General features: G+C 43.5%; 1 protein-coding gene and 1 non-coding gene across 2 annotated transcripts in view; both read right to left on the reverse strand.

Annotated features, from left to right (window-relative positions):
- The window catches only part of LOC145391260 (uncharacterized), an 87,488-nt gene extending 64,804 nt beyond the window's left edge, over positions 1-22,684 (reverse strand). Inside the window, exon 1 of the mRNA XM_080265935.1 lies at positions 22,510-22,684. Within this exon, the coding sequence (XP_080122061.1) occupies positions 22,510-22,679 (170 nt within the window). The 5' untranslated portion in view covers positions 22,680-22,684. The remainder of the gene's footprint in view (positions 1-22,509) is intronic.
- Positions 22,055-22,173, reverse strand: LOC145391285 (5S ribosomal RNA). Its single transcript, XR_013895800.1, has one exon. It is a non-coding gene; the product is annotated as a 5S ribosomal RNA (ribosomal RNA).
- Positions 22,685-22,886: the final 202 nt, after the last annotated feature.

The raw sequence follows: 22,886 nt of genomic DNA on the forward strand, positions 1-22,886 counted from the left end.
AATTTGGAGGGAGTGGTTACTCTACTGTATGATATTGTGCAATATTGTAATCAATACAGTACTATACCCTGAATCTGAAAAAAATATAGAAATTAGTAAACATACAGAAGTGTAATGAAACATTAGGCCTACAAGTCAGAGATAACACTTTCCTGGACTGCTGAGATGATTCCGGACATCTACCGAACAATCAAAGATTTTCGTAAATGGGACTATTTCTCAAAACTGCCGAAATGTCGGATCTACCTAATAATCAACTGCCGAATAATAGGACTTTTACTGTATGTGTATATATATATATATATATATATATATATATATATGTAAATATATATAAATGTGTATATATATAAATATATATATATATATATATATATATATATATATATATATATGTTTTCATTTTCATTTCGTTTTTAAAGGCTCCAATTCGGCCTTGGTCACCTAATGGCGGCTTTCCACGTTGCAAGATCCATTGCAGCCTCCCTGTTCAGTCCCTTAACCCTGAGGTCACACTTAACGACCTCGTCCCATGTCTTTCTCGGTCTACCCCACATAACCCCACCCCCAATATTAACACTTCTCACCTTCCTCACCCAATTATCATCCCCCATCCTCTCCACATGTCCAAACCACCTCAATCTACCTCTCCTCATCACAACACCAATACACTCCAATCGCATCCTACCTCTCAACTCTTCCATCGTAAACCCAGCCCCTCCAGGCCTTGGACGCAGGGACGCACTGCACATCCACCTAATCATTGTCATTTCTGTACGTCTGAGCAGGCGAATATCTTCCTCCTTCACTGTCCAGGTCTCACTACCATACACCATTACACTCCTAACACATGCTACAAAGACCCCTTAGCACATAGGGAGAGTCCTCTCAATGTCAGGAGAGGCAAGAGCTCCCTGAACTTCTTCCAACCACTTCTCACCCTAGCCACAGAGCTAGCTCCAGCCCCACCTCCAGCACACAACATGTCTCCCAAATAACAAAACTCTTCCCCACACTCAAGAGATTCACCAGCAAGTTCAATCCTTTCACGTCTGACAATCTCCACCTGCTCACCCCGACACACCGTACACATAAAATCAGCATTATCTAGCAGTCTACCTCTGATACCACTACATCACTTATGCACCCATTTATCACACACGCCGCACAAGATGGAATCACTTCCCACACCCTTGTGGCAAACTGCACATGGCCACTCTCCCTCGTCTTTGACAGTACCGCCACCAACCCTAGATATCATCACTTTTGTTTTATCTGCATTTACCCTTAAACCCTTTTGCCCCATACCATCTCTCCACTTCCTAAACCTTTCCTCCGCCTCCCTTTCATTCTCTGCAATCAACACCAAATCACCAGCATACAACTCCCACGGGAGTCCGTTTCTAAAGTCACGTGAAAGGGTTTCAAGTACCATGATAAAACAACATGGGACTCAAGACTGAACCCTGATGCACACCATTCACGGAAAACTCATCACTCATATCTCCATTCACTCTTACCTGGGTGTGAGCACCCACATACATAGCCATAACCACCCTAACCAGCCACTCCTCCAAGCCACGCTTTCTCATTGCCCACTTCGCCACCTCTCTAGGGACTCTGTCAAAGGCCTTTTCCAAATAAAAAAAAACAAAATACAGATCCCTTTTCTTACCCATATATTTTTCCTGAAGCTGTCGAACAATGAATATAGCATTAGTGGTCCCCCTACCTGGCATAAACCCAAACTGCATCTCACCAATATTCACTCTTTCTCTAATCATACCTTCTAAAACTCTCTCCATTACCTTCATTATCTGATCTAAAAGCTTTATACCTCTATAATTTCCTCTTTCCAGGGCATCACCCTTCCCTTTATACACATTTACAATTACACTCTTCAGCCAATCATCTGGGACAACACACTCATAAATAATCATATTTATCAAGTCAGTGACTAAACTCACCCCTATATCGCCTGAGGCCTTCAACATTTTGGCAGTCAACCCAGACACACCTGCTGCCTTCCCCACCCTCATCCTGCCTATTGCCTCACTCACAGTAGCAGTATCAATCAAAGGCAAAGGGCCAGACACTGGATCTGCTGGCTCCAAACCTTCCCTGTCCCAGTCAAACTCCTCGTTCAACAACCAGTTATAATGCCCTCTCCATGCATCTTTAATATCCTCACTGTTCACCACTACCCTTCCTTCATCATTCTTCACACACTGCTCACCTATAATATCCTGATTATCCCTCTTCACTTGACCTGCCACCCTAAATATCATATTTTTCCTTTCCCCATGATTTAGGTTATCAAGTAATAGTCTCTGTGACTCAGACTTTGCTCTGTATACCTCTCTTCTAGCCCTACACTTGGCAGCCAAATATTCCTCTTTGCTACCACCCTTCTTCCATTCCCGGAAAAGCCTTCTTTTCTCCTTAACTGCAGTTTCTACACCCTCATCCCACCACCAAGTTACTTTATGTCTTGGTGGTCCTCTTGTCCAACTGCATGTTACATCAGTAACTCTCAAGAAATTGTTCTTGAGGGCTCTGTACTGTTCATTAACGCCTCTGTCTACAGCTCCCTGTTCAGCCACCACTCTCCTCAACTCGCTATAGAAGGCATCCCTTACTACTTGGTTTTTCAGCTTCCATATTTTCCTCCTAGGTACATAAGTCCTCTTTTTCATCATTTGTTCTTTAAGCATCATATCACAAATCAATAGTTTGTGCTACTGCACACACTCCTCACTTCCTATAACTTTAACATCCCTCACTCACCTCCTATCGGCCCTCCTAACCAGAAAATAATCTATCTGACTGCTATTTCCCCCAGACTCATACGTAATTAACCTACTGTCTCTTTTCCTAAAATATGTAGTGCACACAATCATGTCCGTTGCCTCCCCAAACTCAAGTATCCTTTCCCCTTCTGCATTCCTTAGACTATATGCACATCCCCCATGCACTCCTTATAACCTTGTGCTGCTTCACCTACATGACCATTCAAGTCCCCTCCCAAAATCACTATCTCATCATCCCGCATACCACCCACTACACGTATATATATACTGTATATATATACATATATATATATATATATATATATATACATATATATATATATATATATATATATACATATATATATATATATATATATATATATATACATATATATATATATATATATATATATATATATATATATATATATTAAAAATATATATATATATATATTAAAAATATATATATATATATATTAAAAATATATATATATATATATATATATATATATATATATATATATATATATACATGTATATATATATATATATATATATATATATATATATATATATTAAAGATATATATATATATATATATATATATATATATATATATATATAGGCTATACACAATCAAGTCGCCTATGGCACGGACTTCTATGATGCAGTTTTCTATGACATGGCAAGGTGCCAGAACCAAAAAAAAATGAATGACACACATAAAATACCTATGGCACAGGGGCGCAGGAAGGTTTGAAACACGCCTCTTGCCTCGGAACCCCCAAAAATACCCCTTCCACTTTAGCACTATCGCTGTCGGAGATAGGTACGTTCAGTATTTTATGCTCTTAAAGCCCTTAATTATTTATTGGTTAGTGTTTAATTTGTGTGTAATACGTGCACCGACTGATTGCTTGATTGTGTGCCTGTGTAAAGTGGGAGAAAATGGGGAAAAGTGGAGTGAAGACGGGAACTTTGGACGAAGGTCCCGAACCAAATTCCATTTTTCCCATAGATTTAGTTAGTTGTATGGCACGGTTTTCTATGGCGCGGGCTTGGCCCAGAACCAATTTGCCATGCCTTAGGAGACGACTGTACAGTCTGTATATATATATATATATATATATATATATATATACACAGTAATCACTCCAATATCCGACGTAATAGGGCCATAGGTAGGTCTGGATATTGGTTCTGTCCGCATATTGGGCCCCAGCTTATGGACTTGTACTTATGGACCCTAACTCAGAGAAACACCTATACAACTCCCTCTGGACATGCATAGCACCTATTTAAGACCCAAATCACACCAATAAGGCACATAAATGACTGAAATAAAATGCAAAAGAAACAAAATGAGGGTTTAGAAGTACGGTATGTTCATACATTAATAAAGATTCTGGTACTTATGGACCCTAACCTAGCCTAACTCAGAAAAACACATTCCTACTGCACATGCATAGCTACTAACACCCTATTCACACCAATAAAGGACATTAAAGAGTGAAATGAGGTAAGTAAAGTATGGAAAAAAGTACAGTATGAAACATTCTGCCTACTTACAGCAAGTCCCTGGCCACCTCGATGAATAACCGCCTCCTCTCGGACTCTGACAGTAAGAACGATTTCCTGAAGCACTTCCAGTACACTGTTCCTGAAGTCTTGCACTGAACTTAGTCAATCACACACAGAAGTCCATTCTCTTCACAGTGTGCACTCTTGTCTAAATAATGCTCCATTGTAACTTACTAAGTGTTGCACTTTAACTTTTCCCATTTATATAATTTTCCAAAGCCAAAACAAACAAGTCTATTTACGTTAAATTTTTTTTCTATTGAGTCTTTTCTCTCACAACTTTAAATCCTTAACACAACACACTGTTTTTATCACTGCACAACACTCCAAATTCCCGTGTGGTCTAGTGGAGAAGTTCTTGCTGTTTATTCACTGTCAGAGTCCGAGAGTATCACTGGCAGGTGACCTAGGGGTGCATCGCTGGGTCGTGGTTGATGGCGTACCCACTGCAGACGACTCTGAAGACAGCCACAAACTCATGTCAAGCGGTGACTCCACAGTGGCTGATGTGCTAGGCTGTGGCTCGGAGCATGAGGGCCTGTCTTGGGGAGGCAACGGAATGGAGCCAGGGCTGGGCACAGCGGGGGTCACGGGCCTGAAAATACTGTCAATGGTTGATTGACGCAATGACCGACGATTCTGACAATTGATGATGCGCTGCCTGAAAGCACGCACTTCCTCCACGAGTCCCAAGGGCCCCATCTCCCTGTCGCAGTCCGGGTGTTCCAGGTAGTCTAGGACGAACTCTAGATGTTCCCGGAGTGTGCTCAGCTTGGGGATAGCTGGAGTAGTGTGGAGTAGTGTCCTGCTGAGAGGAGTCCGCATCATCGTCACCTTCAGCGTCGGAATCTTCAAGTTCGGTACTGACACCTGCAACCGAAGACACGATCTCGATATCAGACAACGTCTGATACCCATGATCGCCCTCGTCGTCATCCAACCACTCACGAACATCGTCCACATCTACATCGTCGCCGTGTCTACGTAGCCATGCATGGAAGTCATCCACATCAAAGCCTAGAAAATCGTACTCCACATCCGTTCCGAGAAGCAGATGAGACCAACCTTTTTCCAAAGTCTTCACAGGGACTTCCTTCCATGCACTAGCCCAGTTGTACAGCACAGACTTGATGTTGTAGCGGCGAAGGTTTTCCAAAGTCCGCTTGCCTCGCGTGTCCCGTCCCTCCCTGCGCTCGTCCTCGTCCTCGAGAACAACCATCACCTCGTCCAGGAACTTCCAACGGTATAGGCGCTTTGTTGCCACAATCACTCCTTGGTCCATTGGTTGGATGAGAGCAGTCGTATTAGGTGGCAGAAACATGCACCTAATACAGCCATTTTCAGCAACCAAGTCCTTGTCGCATGGGTGGGCAGGTGTATTGTCGAGGACAAGGAGGGCCTTTACCTAGTTGCGCGGGATTCCCAGTGTCTTCGTCTGGTAATGGATGACCTCCTTGACGGAATGACGATGAAACCAGTCTTTGAAGATCACAGCTGTGAACCATGCCTTCAAAGAATGGTACCAGACGACAGGAAGGACATCCATCACCCCACGAAGGCACAGAGGCTGCTTTGCGCGGCCAACAACAACGGGCTTAAGCCGGTGCATGCCGTTAGCACTGGCACAACACAAAGCAGATATCCGTTCCTTGGAAAGCTTGCGGCCAGGTACACGCTTCTCCGTCTCCTCGGCTAGAGTGTTCGTTGGCAGCGAGCGATAGAATAGGCCAGTTTCGTCAGCGTTGTAGACTTGACCGAGAGTTAGGCCCTCTCTGTCGATCAAGCCCTTCACCTTGTGCCGAAACTCGTCAACTCCATCCTCGTTAGCGTCCAATGCTTCGCCATGTGCTTTACGGTTGGTAAGGCCATGCTACAACTTGAACGCGAAGAGCCAACCCTCGGATGTCTTGAAGTCTAGGGCGTCGTGAAGCCTGGCAAACTTCTCAGCAGCAGCCTTCAGCTTCGTTCCACGTACCATCACACCAGCAGCATGTTGTTGTCGATACCAAATCAACGTGGATCGGTCGATTTCTGCAAACTTGGGGGTAAACATCACCTTCCTCTAAACGTTGCGTTTGCTTCTCGACGAGAAGTCAGCCGTGTACTGCATGAGTTTGTCTCGGGATCTCTTGATATCAAACAAAGTAGACCGGGCCAGGTTAAACTCGCGGAGAATGCAGGAAGAAGACCACCCCGCATCTACTTTCTCCAATATCTCCCATTTCTTCTTCAGAGTAAACACCACTCTCTTCCTTTTCTCAGGTGGCAGGGCCATCAACACACACACTAAGAGGAGGCCCGAGAGCAGCAGGTAGGGCACCACCACAAAAGCGATCACGTGGGCAGCCATTACGACGAGTGTGCACTCGCGGCGAGAGACAGGCGGAAAGTGGGGAAGATGCAGCGGCGCTCTATCAGACGTCGGAGGAATGACGCGCCACAACAATGCTCTCCCGTGCCGTGCGCGGCAAGTTCAAATTACGGACAGGAAAAAAAAAAATCTTTTTTTTTTTTTTTGGGGGGGGGGTTCCCCGGACCATTTTGGGAATATTGGATCCCAGGACGATTATGTCCGGGTAGTTTTTTTTTTTTTTTTTTATGCGAGGAAGAAGGAACCAAAGGCCATGAGCCCGCAGTAACAGTTCCCTCCAAGAGAAAAACAAAATACAATAGAGAGCCAAATTCAAGATCCGATCATTTTGAGATGCCTGGACACACTACGTTTGAAAGACTGGAGATCATAGGCAGAAGGAAATACAGACAGAGGGAGACAGTTCCAGAGCTGACCTGTTGCATAAATGAAAGACTGGGAGTAACGGTTAACTCTTGCATTAGAGAGTTGGACAGAAAAGGGATGAGAGTTTGCTGCCAGACGGGTGCTACGCGCCCGTCGTAGAGGTGGAGGAATGCAAGCAGACAGTTCAGAGGAGCAGTGACCATTAAAGTAGCGATAGAAAAGAGATAAAGATGCAACAGTGCGACGAAGAGACAGAGGTAGAAGGGAGTCAGTAAGAGGAGGAGAGTTAATGAGACGAAAAGCCTTTGACTCCACCCTATTGAGAAGAGCTGTATGTGGGGAGCCTCCCCACACATGAGAGTTGTACTCCACACAGGGGCGGATAAAACCCCTGTATAGAGTCAACAATTGTGCAGGGGTAAAGAAAGAGCGGAGTCGGCTTAGCACACCCAATCTCTTGGAAGCAGATTTTACAAGAGATGTAATATGATCTTTCCAAGATAAGTCCCGAGTAAATGAAACCCCAAGCATGTTCAAGGATGATGCAGGATTAATCGGAATATTATTAAACATTAGTGGGTATACCTGTGGAAGATTTTGTCGGGTTGATAGGTGTAAGAACTGAGTCTTAGATGCATTAAAGACAACCATATTATTTTTACCCCAGTCAGAGATATGAGCCAAGTCAGACAATAGGTGTGCCATAGCCTCATCCCTTGTTTCTTGAAGTAACTGTTGAGATGGGCGTTGCGGGAACCGAATGGAAAGGTGAAGGGTGGAGTCATCAGCGTATGAGTGGATAGGGTTAGATGTACAGCTTAGAAGATCATTGATGAATAAAAGGAAGAGAGTTGGTGATAGGACAGAGCCCTGAGGAACACCACTGTTGATAGATCTAGGAGAAGAACGATGGCCGTCTACGACAGCAGCTATAGAACGACCAGAAAGGAAGCTAGCGATGAAGGCACAGATAGAAGGATAGAAACCGTAGGAGGGCAGTTTGGAAATTAAAGATTTATGCCAGACTCGATCGAAAGCCTTTGAGATGTCAAGTGCAATGGCAAAGCTTTCGCCAAAGTCCCGAAAGGAGGATGACCAGGAGTCTGAAAGGTAGGTGAGAAGATCGCCAGTGGAGCGTCCCTGACGGAACCCATACTGACGATCGGAAAGAAGGTTGTGATAGGAAAGATGCCTTAAAATTTTTCTATTAAGAATTGACTCGAAAACTTTTGAAATACAGGACGTTAAAGCAATTGGACGATAGTTGGAGGGTTGGGAGTGGTCACCCTTCTTTGGGACTGGCTGAATGAGAGCAAACTTCCAGCAAGAAGGGAAGGTACAAGTTGACAGACAAAGGCGAAATAGTTTGCCTAGGCAGGGTGTAAGCACAGAAGCACAGTTTTTGAGAACAACAGGAGGGACCCCATCAGGCCCATATGCCTTGTTAGTACTGAGGCCAGTAATGGCAGAAAATACATCAACTGAAGAAATTTTAATGTCAGCCATGAGGAAGTCAGAGGGGGAAGTGATGGAGGAACAGCACCGGAATCGTCTAAGGTGGAATTGGAGGAGAAAGTCTGTGCGAAGAGATCTGCTTTATCAGTAGAAGAAATAGCTACAGAACCATCAGAGTAGAAAAGAGGAGGGAAGGATGATGAGGTAAAGTTGTTAGAAAGATTTTGGCAAGGTGCCAGAAGGAGCGGGAAGAATTCGAGTTGGAGAGTTGAGAGCATTTAGTATGGATGAAATTATTTTTAGTAGAGCGAAGAACAGACTTAGCACGATTCCGGGCAGAAACGTAAAGATTATGTGATTCAGGGGTGGGTTGGCTCCGGTACCTTTTGTAGGCCTTCTCCTTGTTGCGGACTGCATTAGAACAAGCGTGATTAAACCAAGGCTTTCTTGCGTTAGTCAAAGGATATGAGAAAGGAATGTATGCTTCCATGCCCGAGAGAATAACCTCCGTAATGCGCAAGGCACACTCAGATGGCTCACGGCCATTGAAGCAATAATCATTCCAGGGAAAATCAAAGAAGTACTGCCTGAGGGCCTCCCAGTCCGCGGCTCCAAAATGCCAGAGACGACGTTTCCCTGGAGGGTCCGCAGGCCGTACTGGAGCGATAGGACAGGTTAAGGTAATAAGGTTGTGATCGGAGGAGCCCAACGGAGAGAAAAGATTAACAGAGTAAGCAGAAGGATTAGTTGTGAGGAAGAGGTCAAGTATGTTGGAGCTCTCTCCAAGGCGGTCAGGGATACGGGTAGGGTGCTGTACAAGCTGCTCTAGGTCATTAAGGATAGAAAAGATGTAGGCTTGTTCACCAGGTGGATCCGTGAAAGGAGAGGAGAGCCAAAGGTGGTGGTGAACATTGAAATCTCCAAGAATGGAGATTTCAGAGAAAGGAGAAATGGACAGAATGTGTTCCATCGTAGAAGTAAGACAGTCGAAGAATTTTTGATAGTCAGTAGAATTAGGGGATAAGTAAATAGCACAGATATATTTAGTCTGAGAATGACAGGAAAGCCGAAGCCAGAGAGTGGAGAATTCAGAAGAATCAAGTTCAGGAACACGAGAGCAAGATAAGTTGTTGCGTATGTATACACAACAGCCACCTTTGGCTTTGAAATGAGTATAGAGAAAGAAGGAGGATACAGAAAAGGGTTTGCTGTCAGTTGCCTCAGACAGCTGAGTCTCCGTTAGAAAAAGAAGGTGAGGTTTAGAGGAGGAGAGGTGGTGCTCAACAGAGCGAAAGTTAGATGAAAGGCCGCGAATGTTGCAGAAATGAAGAAGAAGAGAGTCAGACAGTGGTTCCAGGCACCTCGAGTCGTCACCGGGAGAGGGGCAGATGGCGGGGGCATTTATGGTCCCCCCCCCTGGGGACTCCGAGGCTGGGTGAATTGACGCCATTTTGGTGAATTTTGAATAGGAAGTGTAGTGTGTACTGTGCATGTAGTTTGGTGAAGATAGATAGAGAAATTTGTACTGGAGAGCATGCTGGCCTACTCTCTGTGTAACTGAGACACTGAAAAAGTTCAGCAAAGGGGGATGGTCAGGAACTAGTCCTGAGGGCTGATGAAACGGGAGCTCCAGCACTCCCTGTCATCAGCTTTCCATCCACCTCGGGAGTACTGCCCTGCTCGACTGGTGCTACAGTCTACTTATTGGGTGTCCAGATATTAGAGTGATTACTGTAGGGGGATCCTATAGATGAGCGATTGTTATACGCACGGTTTAAATCAAATCATGGCAACATCAGTCTGTTTGTGTGTTATGCACCTACTAATGATGCACTCGATGAAAGGAAAGACACATTTTATGAAAAGTTGCAAGAAGGAGTAGGAAGGGTACCTAGACATGATGTTTTGATCTGCGTTGGAGACTTTAATGCAGTAATGGGCTGTTCAAATGAGGGATTTGAGGCATGTATGGGTAAGATGGGAGTTGGTAGTAGGATGAGTGAAAACGGAGTGAGGTTTGGAAGCTTCTGTCTAGCAAATGACTTAGTCATCGGGGGCACACTCTTTCAGCATTGCAATATACACAAGACAACTTGGGTGTCGCCGTGTGGAAAATATAAAAATCAGATTGATCACATCGCTATCAGTAGGAGACATAGAAGTTCTCTGCTAGATGTTCATGTTAAACGGGGAGCGGATATTGGTAGTGACCATCAACTCAGCATTGCAAAAATAAGGTTTAAACTTAAAAATCAGAAGAAGGAAAAATCTGGTGTTGGTAGATACGATATTGTTAAGCTTAGAAGGGAAGGAGAAGAAAAGGAGGAATTCAGATTAGAATGCAGAAATAGGTTTTTGGTGTTGGAAACGTTGGAAGAGGGGGAGAGAAGTGTAGATGAGATGTGGGAGGATGTGAACAAAGTTTTGCATGAGACTGCTGAATGTACGATTGGAAGGAGACATAGATTCAGGAGAAAGAAATGGATGTCAGAGGAAACGTGGGATATGATAAAAAAGAGAGGTGAGGCTAAATTGAGGAGTGAGATGCAATGCGTTGATGAACGAGAGATTGAATTAGCAAGAGCTGCGTACTGGAGTTTGAATTCAGAAGTAAGAAGGTTAGCTAGGAGAGATAAAAGAAGATGTGTGGATGAAAAGGTTGCAGAGACTGAAATCTTAATAAACAAAAGTGTTGGACAGAGTCAAAGAATAGCATATGAATCGATTAGAGAACTGAGTGGTAATGCAGGTAAACGCAAGGAAATACCAGTTAGAGACAGGGAAGGAAATTTATTGACCAAAGATGGAGATATTAAAAACAGATGGAAAGAGCATTTTGAGACAGTTCTTAATAGACCAATACCACCAGAAGAGGATATACCGTCTGCTCAGGAAGATTTAAATATAGAAACAGGAGAGTTGAGGCTTGCAGAAGTGGAGAAAGCAGTAAAACAGTTAAAGAATAATAAGGCACCAGGGGAGGATGGTTTATTTCCGGAAATGTTTAAAGTGGAGGGGGATAGATTAATAATGATCTTGACCGAGCTATTCAATAAGATATGGGTGACGGGGTTACTACCATCAGTTTGGAAGAATGGTGTAATTGTTAAAGTTCCGAAGAAGGGAAACCTTAGTGAATGTGGTAATTGGAGGGGAATCTCTTTGTCACCGATAGTTTTGAAAGTTTTCAGTAGAGTGTTGTTAAATAGGTTGGAGCCGGTGGTTGAGGGTATTCTGAGGGATGAACAGGCTGGTTTTAGAAACGGACGTGGTTGCAATGATCAGATCTTTATAGTTAGGCGTTTGATGCAGCAAGTTAATGAAATGAGAGTACCGTTAAGTCTTTGTTTTGTTGATTTTGAAAAGGCTTTTGATAGTGTTTCGAGAGAGACTATGGGGAAGATCATGAGACATTATGGAATACCAGAGGAGTTTGTGAGGGTCATTATGAACATGCATGAGGACACATTTTGTAAAGTGATGGTTGATGGTTGTCTGAGTGATTCGTTTGAAGTCAAGTCCGGAGTAATTCAAGGTGGTGTTCTATCGCCTTTACTATTTATATTGGTCATTGATTACATTATGAAACGTGTTGGAACAGAAACCGGTGCAGGTATACTTTGGGGAGAGAACAGGAAACTTTTGGATTTAGATTATGCAGATGATATAGTTTTGATTTGTGATGGGCCAGAAGAGATGCAGAGAGTGTTGGACTGTTTGGTGAGTGAAGGTCGCAAGGTGGGTTTGGTTATTAATTGTGGAAAAACTGAAATAATCAATATGAATATGGAAAATGCGCAGGAATGTGTAATTGGAGGTATGGTTGTAAAGCAAGTTGATAGGTTTAAATATTTAGGTACTTATTTAGCCAAGGATGGTTCTTTGAACTTTGAATTTGAGGAAAGGTTAAAAAAGGCTAATCAGGCAATGGGAATGCTTAAAAATATTTGGAATAATAACAATTTTTCTGTGCATACAAAAATCAAACTTTATAAGGTAATGGTTAGGAGTATCTTAATTTATGGACACGAGTCTTGGTACAGCACAGTGACTATGGAAAATAAATTCTTGGTGTTTGAAAATAAAGCACTTAGAAGAATATTAGGAGTTAAGTGGTGGGAAAGGATACCAAATAGTAGAATTAGAGAAATAACGGGAGTGCAGCCGATCGATGAGCATGTTAGATTCTCACGATAGAAGTGGCTAGGACATGTGTATAGGAGACAGGGAATAGTACGAGGTACACCAGGGTGGGTGGCACTTGGTAGGAGAGGTAGAGGAAGGCCAAAAGAGACGTGGGTGAGGACAATGAGACGGGAAGCTGGAGATGAGTGTTGGGGAGATCTTGAGGAGTTAGCACAAGATAGGATGTGGTGGTGTGAGTTCATCGAGGCCCTATGCATCCCCGAGGGTGCCACAGGAAATGATTGATTGATTGATTGACTGTATATATATATATATATATAGTAATCCCTGTACTTTCCAGACTCCCCACTTACCGGACGTTACGGGCCTGGACCTTCGGAACCCAAAAATGGCCAAAAAAAGAAAAAATCCCCCCAAAATCCAAATTTTTTCCCACCCATAATTTGAAATTGCCGTGCATTGCACGGCGCCAAGCAGCTTTTGACACCATGGCCTCTTTACCCCTTCCTTCCTCCCCCCTCCCCCCTCTCCAGTCACGGTTGCCATTTGGTATTTTTCATTACCAACTGTGGGCCAATTTGGTACTGAAAAGTTCATCTGGTAGTGAATCAGCATGATCCATTACCAAACAGATTTTTCACATGTATGAAGATATAGAGAATGGAGATGGTGGTCTGTCTGCTGTCTTTGATTACTCTGCTGGCATACATAGTGCAAAAATAAACATGCTGCTGATTATAAGGAGAGTGATTATTTCCATTTGTACATATAATTAGTGAGGAATAAATGCTTCCTTTAAGAATCTGGTAATGAAAAGTTAAATTTGGTAATGAAAATTGAGGAGTTTGGTAATGTGGCTGAGTTCAGATCTGGCAACCCTGTTCCCAGTTACTGACTAACCTTCGTTCAGGGAAGACGCAATGGATGCCACACGTGCTCGTATTTTATGAATAAACAGTGAATAAACTGCAATACCTCGCCAATGGACCACACGGGAATTTGCAGTGTTGTGCAGTGTTAAGAAATTAGAATTTAGAGTACAAAGGGACTCTAAATGGTCATGTAGGTGAAGCAGCCCAAGGTTATGAAGGAGTGCATGGGGGATGTGCATATGGTCCAAGGAATGCAGAAGGGGAAAGGATACTCGAGTTTGGGGAGGCAACGGACATGATTGTGTGCACTACATATTTTAGGAAAAGAGACAGTAGGTTAATTACGTATGAGTCTGGGGGAAATAGCAGTCAGATAGATTATTTTCTGGTTAGGAGGGCCGATAGGAGGTTAGTGAGGGATGTTAAAGTTATAGGAAGTAAGGAGTGTGTGCAGCAGCACAAACTACTGATTTGTGATATGGTGCTTAATGAACAAGTGATGAAAAAGAGGACTTACATACCTAGGAGGAAAATATGGAAGCTGGAAAACCAAGTAGTAAGGGATGCCTTCTATAGCGAGTTGAGGAGAGTGGTGGTTGAACAGGGAGCTGTAGACAGAGGCGTTAATGAACAGTACAGAGCCCTCAAGAACAATTTCTTGAGAGTTACTGATGTAACATGCGGCTGGACAAGAGGACCACCAAGACATAAAGTAACTTGGTGGTGGGATGAGGGTGTAGAAGCTGCAATTAAGGAGAAAAGAAGGCTTTTCCGGGAATGGAAGAAGGGTGGTAGCAAAGAGGAATATTTGGCTGCCAAGCGTAGGGCTAGGAGAGAGGTATACAGGGCAAAGTCTGAGTCACAGAGACAATTACTTGATAACCTAAATCATGGGGAAAGGAAAAATATATTTAGGGTGGCAGGTCAGGTGAAGAGGGATAATCGGGATATCATAGGTGAGCAGTGTGTGAAGAATGATGAAGGAAGGGTAGTGGTGAACAGTGAGGATATTAAAGATGCATGGAGACAGCATTATAATCGGTTGTTGAATGAGGAGTCTGACTGGGACAGGGAAGGTTTGGAGCCAGCAGATCCAGTGTCTGGCCCTTGGCCTTTGATTGATACTGCTACTGTGAGTGAGGCAACAGGCAGGATGAGGGTGGGGAAGGCAGCAGGTGTGTCTGGGTTGACTGCCGAAATGTTGAAGGCCTCAGGCGATATAGGGGTGAGTTTAGTCACTGACCTGATAAATAGGATTATTTATGAGTGTGTTGTCCCAGATGATTGGCTGAAGAGTGTAATTGTAAATGTGTATAAAGGGAAGGGTGATGCCCTGGAAAGAGGAAATTATAGAGGTATAAAGCTTTTAGATCAGATAATGAAGGTAATGGAGAGAGTTTTAGAAGGTATGATTAGAGAAAGAGTGAATATTGATGAGATGCAGTTTGGGTTTATGCCAGGTAGGGGGACCACTGATGCCATATTCATTGTTCGACAGCTTCAGGAAAAATATAATGGTAGGAGAAGGGATCTTTATTTTGTTTTTGTTGATTTGGAAAAGGCCTTTGACAGAGTCCCTAGAGAGGTGGTGAAGTGGGCAATGAGAAAGCTTGGCTTGGAGGAGTGGCTGGTTAGGGTGGTTATGGCCATGTATGTGGGTGCTCACACCCAGGTGAGAGTGAATGGAGATTTGAGTGATGAGTTTTCCGTGAATGTTGGTGTGCATCTGGGGTCAGTCTTGAGTCCAATGTTGTTTATCATGGTACTTGAAGCCCTTTCACGTGACTTTAGAAACGGACTCCCGTGGGAGTTGTTGTATGCTGATGATTTGGTGTTGATTGCAGAGAATGAAAGGGAGGCGGAGGAAAGGTTTTGGAAGTGGAGAGATGGTATGGGGCAAAAGGGTTTAAGGGTAAATGCAGATAAAACAAAAGTGATGATATCTAGGGTTGGTGGCGGTACTGTCAAACACGAGGGAGAGTGGCCATGTGCAGTTTGCCACAAGGGCGTGGGAAGTAATTCCATCTTGTGCGGTGTGTGTGATAAATGGGTGCATAAGAGATGTAGTGGTATCAGAGGTAGACTGCGAGATAATGCTGATTTTATGTGTACGGCGTGCCGGGGTGAGCAGGTGGAGATCGTCAGACGTGAAAGAATTGAACTTGCTGGTGAATCTCTTGAGTGTGTGGAAGAGTTTTGTTATTTAGGAGACATGTTGTGTGCTGGAGGTGGGGCCCGAGCTAGCTCTGTGGCTAGGGTGAGAAGTGGTTGGAAGAAGTTCAGGGAGCTCTTGCCTCTCCTGACATTGAGGGGGCTCTCCCTACGTGCTAAGGGGTCTTTGTATGCAGCGTGTGTTAGGAGTGTAATGCTGTATGGCAGTGAGACCTGGGCAGTGAAGGAGGAAGACATTCGCCGGCTCAGACGTACAGAAATGACAATGATTAGGTGGATGTGCAGTGCGTCCCTGCGTCCAAGGCCTGGAGGGGCTGGGTTTACAATGGAAGAGTTGAGAGGTAGGATGGGACTGGAGTGTATTGGTGTTGTGATGAGGAGAGGTAGATTGAGGTGGTTTGGACATGTGGAGAGGATGGGGGATGATAGTTGGGTGAGGAAGGTGAGAAGTGTTAATATTGGGGGTGGGGTTATGAGGGGTAGACCGAGAAAGACCTGGGACGAGGTCATTAAGTGTGACCTTAGGGTTAAGGGACTGAACAGGGAGGCTGCAATGGATCGTGCAGCATGGAGAGCCGCCATTAGGTGACCAAGGCCGACACATGCAAGCATGTTGGAGCCTTTAAAAACGAAAACGAAAGGATAAAGTGAGGAGTGAGTGTGGAGTGCAAAGTGGCAGCTGAAACTGGCATGGTGCAATTAAGAAGAATATGCAGTGTTAAACAATTATAACTCAGTGCAAAGAATTAAGTGTAGTACAACACTGGACTACTATACGTGTTTCAAGAGCATTTTCAAAACTACCAGAGCCTTAGAGAGTTAGAGGAGGCAGCCACAGACGTGCTCTAAGTACAGTCCACTGTACACTGCTACGCCTAAGTATTTTCCATACTTCTAATTCCTCATTCTCTGGTTCCTTTTCATTTATTTCATGATTTATGTCGATTATTGGCGTGAACAGAGTCTTAAATATGTTTAAATAAGTGCTATGTATGTACAGTAGGGAGTTATTTATGTGGCTTTCAAAGTTAGGCTGGGTTAGGGTCCTTAAGTACCAGTCCAGGAGCCAGGGGCCCACTTTCCAGACAGGCCCACTTTCCAGACATGCCTTTGGCTCTATTACATCGGACAGTGGAGGGCTTACTGTATATATATCCATCCATCCATCCAATCCTACATTGCCCCATGAGAAGCGTAGGAGCCCGGGGCTAGGCAGTTGGTCCCGACATTTAAGATGAGAGTGACCAGCCTCACTCATCCCTGAGTGGCATTACATGAGCAATCAACCCCAACCATCCCCTGGATATAAACCTTCACCGGCTCAATCCGATTGGAGCGCAATAATTACCCACTAAACCACCAGGAGCCAAAATTTGGTTATATGGTTACCACCCAGCATAGTAAATGGTTTCCTGGTGCACAGGAAACCATTGGGCTTGTCACTCAGTGTAGAGTCACCCACAGGCTGAAGGAAGTGGAAAGAATGAAGGAAAGAAAGAAAGAAGAGGGAATGTAAAGTCACCCATAGGCAGAAGGACAAGGAAAGAATGAAGGAAAGAAAGACAGAAGAGAATGGAAGGAAAGAAGGATGCAGAGGAAAGGGCAGTCACCCGAGAGCAGCACTACATCAAGTGAGTGGAAATATATATATATATATATATATATAGCTATGCTGTATACAGATAGATAGAAATACAGATAGTCAGATACAGTATATGACACTGACAGCAATATTGGAAATGGAAGCTATCAAAATATGCTCGTTGATGATACAAAACTACAAAGGAAAATTACAAATACAGACTCCTGCAGAGAGGCAGCTACAAGAAGAATTAAATAAGGTTCATGAATGGAGCAGTACTTGGCAAATGAAATTCAATGTAGACAAATGCATGTAATCTATCTATTTATCAATCTCAAGTTTGGTAAAAGTCAAAAAAGACCAGACTGGAATTATAAACTAAAGAAGTTCAACTCTACCACAATAGGAGAAGGACTCTGGGGCAATTATTAATAACAGACTATCTCCAGCTGACCACATCAGTGAGAAAATACAAAACATGTACACACTGCTTGCTAATATGAGAGTAGCATTCACATAAATGAAGACATGCCGAGGAAGATAATCACATCATTCATTAGACCTACTTTGGAGTATGCATCTGTAGTCTGGAATCCACATCTCAAAAAACACATAGATAAGACTGAAAAAGTACAAAGGGCCACTACAAGATAGGTACCAAACTTAATGGACCTAAGCCACGAAGAAAGACTAGAAAAACTGATTCTAACAACACTAAAGGAGAGAAGGAAAAGATTAGACATGATTATGCTACATAAAAGCATCTCAAGGAAAGAGAAAACAGACATAAATGAGTATATAACCTATGAGGAAGCATCAGCAAGAGGACACTGCAAAAAACTACATTAACCCGCGGCGTCCCGTTGACATTCTTTAACGTCCACACATTTTGTCACTGCCAATCCCATCGACGTACATAAACGCGAATCAATTGCAAGGTCCCTAATTTCCACAATTTTCAATTTTTGAGTGATTTTTGGTACGTATACACGTGACACCTTCCTCTACAAGATGCCAGGCAGGGACAATGCCTTTCCCAGCATGACCTCCTCACCCCCCCCTGCACGCCATTGTCTCAGCAATTCACGTTATCAGTGACCTGGCCAGTAAAGCCATGTCATGCCATGGTACGAAATTCAGGGCCAGAGTGATTCCCCAATCAATGACAATGTGGAGGACAAACTTTACATAGCATTAGAGGAAGAAACAGTCAGAAATGATGATCAGGTAATGTGGCAAAAAAAGGTCAGGTATGGTGATGAGTTAGTGAGTGAAACAATGCTTATAATGCCTATATTACTGCTTGAAAACCAATATACTCTTGTACTACATATAAATTTGTACCAAGTAAATAAATAAATACCGTTTATGAGTGGTGTGAAATAGTTATCCTCCCATAGAACTCGTTTTCTTTGGTGCCAGCCTGTTAGAAAACCCAGTAAGGTAAGGAGGTACTTCTACCTGTATCGAGTATTTTAAACCTCAGGTGAGCGATTTCTCTATGAATTTTCGATGTTTCTCACCAAAAGCGGAGGTTTGAGCCCAAAAAAATTTTTTCCAAAAATGGTCGGGATTGGGGGGAGTCAGTGGTGGAAAAGTGGTCGGGATGGGGCGGCTTAACCCCTAAAACGCGGCTGTGTACAGTCGATCCTCCCCGAGTGGCGGGGTTGTATCGCGGTCTGAGTACCTGTAGGAAAATATTCGCCAAAAATCAGAGATTAACCCTAGAACATTATACTTGGTATGGCAGATAGTACTTACATTCAGCTTTCTCCAGAGACAGGTGTTGAGCCTTCATGGACTACCCAAGGACTTGTGGAGACTTGCAAAGTTGGGTAACCAAATCTTCACTTTCACACCTCCAGCAACCCGGTTTCCCCTCTACCACAGCCTCATTCTGTCACAGTAAACTTTATACTACAACGTAAAGGTAGTTAGGAATCCGTATTTGTACAATAAGCACTGAAAATAAGGCTAAAATCAACGAAGTGTACGGCCGACATGCACTGTGGCGGCGGTCTTCCCGTCACTCAACAAACATTTCCATTTTCACAGCTAAAAACATGTATACTACATTATTTTCAATCATATTACTTCCCAAAAGATCACCACGGCGCGCTTTTTATTCTGCCTTACGTCCGCCACTTTATTCTCGTTCCTGTCAGCCGCTTGCACTGACTGGGAAGAGCTAGAACTCGCCATAATCTCACTTTGAAAGCCTGCAGTAAACTGACGCTAAACAGAGGCAAACCGTGAGAAAAAAAGCTAGTGTTACAACTGGGGAAACAAGCGTTTCCTAGTAGCATAAACTGCTTGTGAGAGGAGATCGCAGATTTACAGTTCTGAGCGCTCAGAGCGCTGCCATGTATCACAGCCAGGCTGGCCGGGCCGTGGTGGGGGGGGGGGACGGGGGGAAAACGCGATATTTGGCAACAACTGAGGTCTTTAGTACAAAGGTAAAGTATGCTAGTTGTAGCTAGAGGGTGGTGGTACTGATAGACAATACCAGCTGGAGCCTGCTTGCCCGCGGTTATTCAAAATTTACTAAAATCGCAAACGCGACGACCCGCCATCCTGTCCTTTTGGCCGAGCGTCGCAAACGCGACGATCCGTGTTTTAGGGGTTAAAAGAGAGGTGATAAACACAATGAAATTTAGTTTCCCAAATAGGGCAATTGATCAGTGGAATGCACTAACGAATGAAACAGTGTGTGCCAAAACAATTCATAAATTTAAGGATATGTACGATAAAGATGATTTAATACGAGACAGTATGGGCTTGACTCATTCCTGATACCATAGGACATAACTGGGTAAGAACACCTACCCACACACAAAAGACCAGTTTAAAAGCTCCTTCCAGTTCATTTTCTTTTGTTTTTAAAAGCTCCAACCTGCTTGCATGTGTTGGCATTGATCACCTGATGGCAGTTGTCCATGTTGCTCAATCTCTGGCAGCTTCCCTATTTGGTCCCTTATCCCTGAGGTCACACTCAATGACCTCGTCCCAGGTCTTTGTCATTCTACCTCTCACTATCCTACCCCCAACAATAATGCCTCTCACTTTCTGTACCCAATTATCATTCCCCAACCTCTCCACATCCCCAAACCATCTCAGTCTACCTCTCCCCATCACAACACCAATACACTCCACTCCCATCCTACCTCTCGACTCTTTCATCGTAAACCTAGCCTGCCCAGGCCTTGCACTCAGGGACGCACTGCACATCCATCTAATCATTGTCATTTCTCTATGTCTGAGCCTGCAAATATCCTCTTCCTTTACTGCCCAGGTTTCACTACCATATAGCTTTACACTCTTAACACATGCTGCATACAAATATCCCTTAGCACAGAGGGAAAGCCCTCTCAATGTCAGGAGAGGCAACAGTTCACTGAACTTCTTCCAACCACTCCTCACTCTAGCCACAGAGCTGGCTCCATCCCCACCTCCAGCACAGAACATCTCTCCCACATAACAAAACTCTTTCATACACTCAAGAGACGCACCGGCAAATTCAATCCTTTCGCACCTGGCAAGCTCCACATGCTCTCCCCGATACACCACACGCATGAAATCAGCATTACCGGTACTGTATCTCGTAGACTACGGTACCTCTAATACCACTACATCTCTTATGCACCCATTTATCACAAACACTGCACAGGATGGAATTACTTCCCATACCCTTGTGGCAGATCACACATGGCTATTCCCCCTCTTCTCTGACAATACGTCCCCAGCCCTAGATATCACAACTTCAGTTTTATCTGCATTTACTCCTAAGCCATTGTGCCTCATACCAACTCTCCACTTCCTAAATCCTTCCTCTGCCTCCCTTTCACTCTCTGCAGTCAACACTAAATCATCAGCATACAGCACCTCCTAAACGAGTCCAAATCTGAAGTCACTTGAGAGGGCTTCAAGTACAGTACCGTGATAAACAACGAGGGAATCAAGACTGACCCCTGATGCACACCAACATTCAGAGATAACTCCTCACTCAAAACTCCATTCACCTTTACCTGGGTGCAAGCACCCACATACATGGCCATAATCATCCTAACCAGCCACTCCTTGATCCCAGTGATACCCTCAAATTATAATCCAGTATTACCCAAATTACATAAATTATATGCAAACATATGCTTTATGCAGCAGAAGCATCTTACTAAATCAGTTCCTCTTCCTGATAACTAGTCTTTTATATTTTTCTGATTTTTTTGGGGTGGTAAATAAACATTTGCCATTAAATTTCTTTCACTATTATCTTTTAGCCATGTTCCTTCCACTGTATCAACTCTTTCTCGAGTGTAATGACAGACATTTCCAACTTACATCCCAGTTATGGCTCTGCAGGGCATCACATGTTGGTGGAGTGGAGCCTGATAAACAAAATAAAGATAAACATAATACTTCTTCCTAACCATACATTTTAACCTAACCTTACCAACCAATTTATCCTAACCAGACCTAATTTAACCAAGATTCAAGTAAGTTTTTTCAAGGCTGCCATTACAAACATTGGTGACATAAGGAACAAAATGCTATCAACACGGGAAAAAAAAAAGGTCAACAGAAAACAACTGTTTTCATTCATTCATTCATTGCCAGACGCCATGTATCCCAAACGGGGTGGCCAAGGGCTTAGAGTTAATTGTTTTACAGGGAGGGGCACTAATCCTCCACCAACCCCACACACGTAGGGAGAACGTTATGCCAACAGCATCTGGTGTTCCCAGGTGGTCACCCATCCAAGTACTAACCAGACCCAACGTTGCTTAACTTCGCTGATCGGATGGGAAGCGGTGTACTCAACGTGGTATGGCCGTTGTTTACCACCATGAAAATATATAAATAAAGAAAACAAACTACAGTAGTAACTGAATTGGTAAGGTTCTTCTGGTACATAAAGCATACATTTCCCAAATTAAAAAAAAAAAAAAAAAACTGCCTACTCACAGCTGAACCGATGGTATAGCCTAGACTTGCATTTCTTGTAACCTTCTCTCCCAACCATTATAATAAACCAGACGGCACAATAACTATTTAACATTAAAATAACAGGATAATCGCACCTCATATGACTGAATTAAGCTCTGACAAGAATGATTAACATCAAAATACAGTATTACAAGTCAAATGCAAACAAATTTTACAAGACCAACTCACAAGAAATGAAAGTTCTCGAACAATTCTGGGGTGAACATCTGTACACTGAGCACGCCATAGGAAGCAAAGCCCTTGATGGGGGTGTAGTAGTACAGGATATTATTCGTGGTCAATGGCCGTAGCCCTGCCTTGGCCAGGCCGGAATTTACTTTACCAACAATTGACGCCATGTCTTCTGCTAGGGAACACAGGCGAGGTTGTACCGTCTTGGTTTCTAGTTTTGTAAGTATTACCTTTAACAGCTTATAGTTTTCCTACTACAAACAATCCTTTATATCTCTCTTAAAACCTAATAAAAATCTCTACCCTTAAGAGAATGGTGAGCTTAAATATCACGTCACTTTTCGTTACACATAGGTTAAGATTATATGTTGCGT

The sequence above is a fragment of the Coenobita brevimanus genome, chromosome 17 (assembly GCF_032717465.1).
Source record: "Coenobita brevimanus isolate Jiangsu-jjx chromosome 17, ASM3271746v2, whole genome shotgun sequence".
NCBI classification, from domain to species: domain Eukaryota; kingdom Metazoa; phylum Arthropoda; class Malacostraca; order Decapoda; family Coenobitidae; genus Coenobita; species Coenobita brevimanus.